General features: G+C 37.5%; 2 protein-coding genes across 2 annotated transcripts; both read right to left on the bottom strand.

The window, feature by feature from the left end:
- Positions 1-437: 437 nt before the first annotated feature.
- On the bottom strand, positions 438-1,508 carry LOC137805711 (RING-H2 finger protein ATL30). The gene has a single exon (XM_068605646.2). The coding sequence runs from the start codon at positions 1,488-1,490 to the stop codon at positions 468-470; it is 1,023 nt and encodes a 340-aa protein (XP_068461747.1). The 5' UTR covers positions 1,491-1,508; the 3' UTR covers positions 438-467.
- Positions 1,509-2,932: 1,424 nt separating this feature from the next.
- On the bottom strand, positions 2,933-7,522 carry LOC137808671 (Zinc finger (CCCH-type) family protein). The gene is made up of 3 exons (XM_068609912.2): positions 7,380-7,522; positions 5,939-7,048; positions 2,933-3,526 (listed from the first exon to the last, which is right to left on the bottom strand). Exons 2-3 carry the CDS (start codon positions 6,774-6,776, stop codon positions 3,243-3,245), a joined length of 1,122 nt encoding a protein of 373 aa, XP_068466013.2. The 5' UTR covers positions 6,777-7,048; positions 7,380-7,522; the 3' UTR covers positions 2,933-3,242.
- Between the last annotated feature and the right edge of the window lie 261 nt (positions 7,523-7,783).

Below are 7,783 nucleotides of genomic sequence, written 5' to 3'. Positions count from 1 at the left end.
CTAAATTTAAAGATGTACTATAAGTTCGCGGACCTAACTCGATAAAATATAACAAATGGCTCATCTTCCGACTTTTAACTCACCATAATCTTATTGGTCTACGCTTGAGGTTGCGGCATGTAAGGTCATGGATCTGTTCCGGTGGTTGGTTAGTTATGGGTTATTTCTCAGACCTGTGTTTCTAACATTAAAAGTCTAACATTAATGAGAGAGGACAAGTCAAGGAATCTCAATCAAAGAGAGGTTACAACTATATCTATATATACTAAATTACGCTCTACAGAAATAATCATCTAATACACAAGATAGTACTTTCAACTCATATTTACATTATACTCAATGTATTTTATACTCTTACTAACTTGAGCGTCGGCAATATCTTTTGGCGGTAAAGTCTCCTCGAAGTTTAACCGACTTCGACTACCTGGTTTAGAAAAGAGACATCTTTTGGCTACAACATGCACGGTTCAAGATTTCTGACTATTAGTTGGGGAGGAGAAGAAAGTGGGTGATTGGGGTTGAACAAACCCACAATTACTGCAAGGTGCAGGAGGAGCATCAAGCTTGGTAATGTCCTTAAAACTGGCACAGCTCCTCGTACAGTTATGCTTGTTATCATGCCTCACTCTCAAAACATGCTCCGGCAATCTCAACGTGTACTTCTCATCATCCTTTCTCTCCTCAGCCCCCTCCTCTCTAATCATCACTATCGAGTGCCCCGTCGAATGCGACCGCACGTGTTCCTCAACCACCTCATGTTTTTCATCTTCTTTTTCACGTTCTTGTTCAAGTTCTTGTTGCTGTTGCTCTTCTATTTGGTTGCCATCACAAGAATCAAGACCCTCTTCTCTCACATCAATGCGTAACTCGCCGCTGGTCGACGAAACGACGACGTTGCCGGGTTTGAGGGTTTGGTCGGGGGCAGAGTCGAGGTCTCTGCGGCAAACAGGGCAGGTTTTGTGCGAACAGAGCCAGAGGTCGATGCAGTCCCGGTGGAAGACGTGGCAGCAGAGCGTCAAGAGGCGAAGCATGTTGTCGTCTTCGAACTCCACCAAACAGATGGCGCATTCCAAGCCGTAGTTCTGATCCTTGCGGAGGTCCTTGACGGAGGAGTAGGCGAAGGTGGGGAAGACCTGCAGCAACGACGGGTCAAGGCCCCTCGGAGGAGACCGGTGCGGCGTGAGACGGATGAGGGAACCCGAAGCGGTGCGTTGGAAGGTCCAGGTCTGGATGACGCTGGCGAAACAGTATTTGCAGAGGTAGACGATGCTGAACGCCACGAAGCACACCACCAGCACGCCCAGCGTGAAGGCGATCAGCGCGGGTGGGGTGTTGTACGGCGGCGCGGCCGGTGCCGGGTCGTACCCCACCGAAGACATTTCCCGGAGAGGGAGGGGCGGTTTACGGTGGTTGAGTTCGCCGGAGAGTGGCTTGTTCCGGAGACTCTGTTCTTGGTTGTTTGCATGGATCTGAGAGGAGTTTGAAAGCATGCAAGGTAAGGTAAATTATTTTTTTTTTGTTTTTGTTTTTGTTATTTGATTTTTTTTTCCTTTTTTTTTTTGTGAAGTTGGAGAAAATGTAAAGAGAGAATGAAGGAATGGTTTAGTTTTGTAGCAGAAGATACGAAGAAGTGATGGCGGAGGGTAAAGGAATAGTGTCCGAACATTATTTACTCTTTACACACTCACCACCATCCTTTCACACCATTAAAACACAAAATAGATTCATTTAACATCACAAAATATTTTTTTTTTTAGTATGAAATCATAATATATAATATTATATTTTCAAAATTGATTGTTAGGTGGGAGGATATTTTTAGGAGTATCAAAAGTAATCTTTTTTTAGTGTTCTTGATTTTCAAAGAGATCTACCAAGATTAAGTATAAAATCACTATATCTTTTTTTAAACGAGTTTTTAAATAAATAAATAAAAAACAATTCCAAGTCCTAACAATAAAATTCAATCCACTTTGACTTGATTGGGTCAATAAAAAAAACTCAGTCACCTGATTGACTCTTTTTATGAAATTTTATTATTTTATATTTTATTTTTGAATTTATGTTGTTATTAAAAAAATTATTTTGAATATATTACAATAATGTTTTAAAATTTGAATAATGGAATCATGTTGTCTTAAATTTCACAACACTAACGAGAAATATCTTGTTAGCAATAAATCCACATAAAAAGTTGTTATGTTAATTGTTCCCCATAGGATTTTTTTTGTCCTTATAAAATAATTAGTATTATCTCTATAAGACAACTTTATATCTTTTAAACAAATGTGAAAAAAAATTGTAAGAAATAAATTGATATTAATTATACCATTTTATTTTTAATAGAATTAACATGTGTAAAAATTTCCTATAACGCCTTTAAATTATGAAAATGTGTAAAGAAAACAATGCTAATCTGTAAAATCAATTTGAATTATTTTCCTATAACATTGTATATTTTGTACCAGTTTGATATATGTTACAAAGAAAATAGTGTAAATTATTTATTTACCTCTCATCATGTGGGAACTTATATCTAACACCTATTTTATATGTACAGAATCATAAAAACAATAACATTTCATAATATATAACCAAACAATTTTAAAAAAATCTTAAAAACAAAAATATTTTATAATATACAACTTAATATAAATTTCACAATTTATAAAATTAAATTAGATTTAAAGACCACATTTTAATCGTAAAGAACAGTTACATTAACAACAAAAAGAAAAGAGTATAACAACCGTTACATTAAAACAACAAAAGAAAAGATAAGACAACCGTTACATTATTAACAAGGAAAGAAAAAAGACTATGAATATGGTTTGAGGTAGTCAAAATTGTAGTGAGTTCAATTCACAAAACTGTTTTTTGGAATATCCTAAAATGGTTTTCATAAATGAGGAGAAGGGGAGCAAAACAATCCTAATGAAAAGCTCTTGCTAAAATACTATCTCTGATGCAAATACAAGGAAGCTGTTGCCACACTGAGACAGCAGAGAAGCAGCGTATTAAGGAAGGTGAATACACCAGCAAACATAATCGTACAAGACAGTTGACAGTTATCCGTGAAACCAACTAAACTGTTATTCCCGTTACAAGTTAAGCATGATCATCATAAGAGAAATTAGCTAATAAAAATATAACATGCGAAAGAAAAGAAAAATGATTGCGTATTCACTTTTTTTCATGGTACATAAGCCCTCCTCATCAGTGGTGGTAACTGTGATCATAACTCATTCAATGTCATCAATCCAATCACCATATATCCTACTGATTTTATCTGGACCTTTCCACTTCTGATGAGTTCTCTGCCCTGGCCTCTGAATCACAATGGAAGAAGGCCTCTGTGAAGGGACTCCAATGTGATACACATCAGAATGTGCAACAGGAGTAACTGCAGCAACCACGTTATCAGCAGAAGCTTTTGATGCTGCTCCCTTGCTTGTGTCACTGCCAACCACAGAACCACCATCTCTGCTTTCTCCTTCCATAAGCCCCCCTCCATATCTGTGCAACTCTGTGGTCACAGTATCAGACTCAGATGACAGTGAAAATGGATTACTAGTTACTGCTAGCTACATATCTCATGGATAATCAATTCAAGGATCCACTCAAAATACAAATACAAGCATTATCAGAGAGACACTTTTGTATAAGGATTGGAACACCTTGAAGTGTTTGTATAAGGGTTGATACAACCCTCAAGTGTCTCATTTTATTTTTTTTATTCTTTGCGGATCAGAAAAAAAAATTCAGGCAGACATTAAAATGATGGGGTATGAACATTTAGAACTAAAAATAAATAAGCACAGCATGATTAAGTGAGTACTTCACTCACACATATTTCTGCATTCCCCATGAAACATTCCAATTGTATTTACTGGTACTTCTGCTCCTACTGTGTTTAAGAAACAAATGAGGACAAATTATTTTATCCTTTTTATGAGAAACAGAGAATCATTTTCAAATGTATTATTATTACTAATTACTAATTTGTTTTTATACTCTTAATTTTTGAAGAGTCTATTAATGAGATATGCACTCATTTCCCATAAGAGTGGATGCATTTATTGAGTTATCAATAAAAATAGTCACTCCCATTGGTTCAAAAAAATTTATTTCTTGAATTCTGAGTAAACTCATTGAATATAACCAAATACTTGAATCATTTAATTCTATACATGTTTTTGGAATACGTCTTAAATTTCTGACATTATCAATTGAAATTAACTAACCTACCAATGTTTATTGGTGCGGATGAAATGAATTAGGTATTTGTTTTTTATATATAGAACCACATAGGTAGTATCTACTAACTGACTAAGTTAATTGCAAGACATATTCTATGGTAACCAAATAAATTAGGATTTTGGCACAATTGTACCAGGGCCAATAGTTGAATGAATTTTGGGCAAACCAGAGAAAGAGGGAGTGAGAGTTTCTCAATAACATTACCAAAGATTTTGGAGATGTCACATCAACTATAGTTAAAGTTAATGCATAGTATATAAGTGGATACAAAACTCACCTTACAAGCTGATTTTGTAAGGTTGAGTTAGGCTTAAAATCTACCTCTTAAGATGGTATTTGAGTCATTGAGTCTATCCTAACGAGAGTTTATTGGGTCTATCGTGTCATCCGCTATCGACCTACTATCGGACCACCTATAAAGTTTGTGTTGGGGATCTCACCTATAAAGTCGGTTTTGTTAAGTTAAGTTAGGCTTAAATTCCACTTTTTTAAGAAAAGCCCTTAAATTTCATAGAGCCTAATAGAATTTCTCAAATTAGAATCATCGCAAGTGCTTCCAATTTTTTATATCATGTCATTTAAATTTTATAAATCAGAAAGCAACACAATCAAAAAAAATTGACATGGAAGCCAGAAATGTATTTTAATACAATATTTATGGTCCCTAAATATGCAGATTCAGGTGGAATCTAGGTTGCCCAATATAAATCATTCGTTGCATTTCTGGTTTCTCAAGCCCTAGCATAACAGTATCTCGAGAATAGTACTATGTAGTTGGAGAGAACCCACCGTTTAAGTGATTACCCAAATCAGCTTCTTCACATTTCGGTTTGGCTCCATTTGTAAGTATGTCAATGGACAAGTAGAGTTTAACAAATTGTTCTTTCCCTTAGTGTGGCTTCCACTGTGTAGACAGCAGTTACCAAAAGTTGCATCTAAGAGTTTTTTGCTTCAACTCCATCTATAACACTATATCTGAGAGCTACAAGGATGTAAGCAGCACCCTTTATTCATTTTGAACCTGCTACTTAAGAACCTATGTTTTTCTGATCTCTCTTTCATTTTTATAAAAAGAAACCTCAGATATTGAAGCATACAAGGCACGGAAAAAGTATCAATAATCTCAAATAAGGGAACACATAGCTGATGAAAGATACTTCGGAAAAAGAGAGGGCCAAATTTCCACACTTCCAAACTCAAGTTCTCTCTTGCTGTAGATTTTGAGTTGTTTGTTATGCCTTTCATTGTGCAAAAGTAAAAGGAACCATGCATTTCCCTGTGCACAAGCGTGATTTTCTAACATGCAAACATGCTTGAACAAAATTTAGCAAAGTATTACACCAGCTGCCACACACACTTTAATTATATGTTTGATGCAACACTTCGATATCAAATTATTAATAATTGACACAAGTATTTATGGCATACTAAAAATAAAAACAGCAGGAACTATAGCTATAAGAACAGCATAAAATGAATAAATAAAATCCAAGATTGAATAATAATAAACACAATGCAACCTAAGATCAAGTGCCATCAACAAGAATACACATCATAATGTGAAATGACAGCAACAACCCAAAATATTTCCAATTCTAGCAGCACACAAGGATCCCTCAATTATCACTGAAAAGGGAAAAGAAGATCGTAAAAACAGGGAAAGGAAACAGGGTTGTACCTGTGGCACCATGAGCAAAATGGCATTTGTTGCCAAAGGGGCAATACCCTGTCATCTCCCATTTATTGCAAATCCTGGTTTTCCAATTAGAGGGCTTGGAATTAGCCCCATTCCCAGCAGCATTAGCAACACCACTACCACCACCACCACCACCACCATTTCCACTACCACCGCCCCCACCACCACCACCACCATTTCCACTACCACCGCCACCACCACCGGCATAACCCCCTGGTCCTAAACTTATAGCAACACTCTCTCGGTTCTTCGATTGCTCATCATGAAGGAAGGTGCAACTATCCCCATAGGGGCACCCTTCCTCAGTGTAAAACTTCTTACAATGCCTTCCCTTGTAGGACCTCTGCATCGTATCCCCTGCAAAGGTGGAAGACCCCACAGTGGGAATCTGAAACTCCTCCCTTGGCTCTGCCATCACCGCCTTCTCCTCCTCGTGTGCCGCCACAATCTCCTGCCAGTTCGGTGGTGGGCGGCGCAGCTCCTCAATGCTGTGGGCAAAATTGCAGTTGGTGATGTAAGGGCAGGTCCCAGCCCTGAACTTGCAACACAGCTTCGTCTTGAAGAACATCTTCCCTATAGCCTTTGACCGGTTCGAGCTCCCATCCTGCGAATTCCGGGACTTTTTGCTCGGCGGCTCCGACCGCGACTCGTAATTCGAGTTCGACGGCGTCGATTCCGCGTCTCCGTTGTTGTTGTTGTTGTTCCAAAACCGGTACTCATCCTCCGTCGCCCAATCGGCTTGATCGCCGGACCAGCTCTCTCCTCCTCCGCCACCACCTGTGATTATCTGCACCACGTTCCCGTCTCGAGCGTAATCCATCTCGCAAACGAGCCAAAACCCTAACCAGATTTCGACCTCAGAGTTCTCTCCCTCTATGCTCCTCCTCGGAGACCGAGGTTTCGGAAAATCCGAGAAAAAGATGGTTCGCGGAAACTAACAGCTACCTAGTACTGCCCCCAACACAGCTGCAGCTGAGGACATGGCATGAATGGGTTTTCTTTTTCTGGCTGTAACAAGACAATCTTGTTCAAGACAATCTCGTTTCGAACACAATTCTATTGAAGACAACCTCGTTTATGTTGAAGACAATCCTGTTGAAGACATCACGTTGGAAACAATCACAGACAGATCTTGTTCAAAATATCTAGGTAGGTGGATAGGGTGATGAGAGAAACAGAATTGCAAAAAAAAAAAAAAGAGTTTGTAATAAAGATTCACACATTCCCCTACAGAGAGAGTTTAATTTATGGCACCGAACTGAAACTAGATCTGTGACGACAGTGTCAAAGAAAAACGAAACCAAAAACCGTCACAAATCTGATACGAAAAATAGTTCGAACATTTGCAAGAAAGAAAGATTCTGAGAAGAATGCAATCTAGAAAACGGGTTCGCAGTGGAATGAGTTTCAGGATTTCTCGTACCTGGTTACAATTTCGTGTGAACCAACCGGAAGTGGAGAAACTCAGTGTTTTATTTTTCTTTATTTTTTTTTTGTAAGGCTAAGATCGTCCCTCTAACATGAAATGAGTTGAGAGTTGACGACTTTGTCTTTACTCTGCTGCTTAATGTTTCTGTGCATTTATATATATATATATATATATATATATATATATATATATAGAAATAGATAGATATGGTTCTACCTTATGAACATTAAATTCTCAATTAATTCTTTTCAAGATTATTAATTCTCTAGTGTTGCATTATTTTAGTTATGCGTATAATTGTTTTAGTTCTCTTCAAATTCATTAAAATATATGACTTAATATGTTTCTAAACTAGAATATCCTTATTTAATATAACAGTTTTCTGAAGTTTAATACTT

Source organism: Phaseolus vulgaris, chromosome 3 (assembly GCF_051622355.1).
Source record: "Phaseolus vulgaris cultivar YP4 chromosome 3, ASM5162235v1, whole genome shotgun sequence".
Lineage (NCBI taxonomy): Eukaryota > Viridiplantae > Streptophyta > Magnoliopsida > Fabales > Fabaceae > Phaseolus > Phaseolus vulgaris.
This window is presented reverse-complemented; position numbering and strand designations above follow the sequence as displayed.

Excerpts from the sequence above, each read along its gene's own strand:
- LOC137808671 (XM_068609912.2), bottom strand. The coding sequence starts at position 6,776 with ATGGATTACGCTCGAGACGGGAACGTGGTGCAGATAATCACAGGTGGT. Across the intron at positions 3,527-5,938 it reads TTTTGCTCATGGTGCCACAG|AGTTGCACAGATATGGAGGG; the intron begins GTACAACCCTGT and ends CTGTGACCACAG.
- LOC137805711 (XM_068605646.2), bottom strand. The coding sequence starts at position 1,490 with ATGCTTTCAAACTCCTCTCAGATCCATGCAAACAACCAAGAACAGAGT.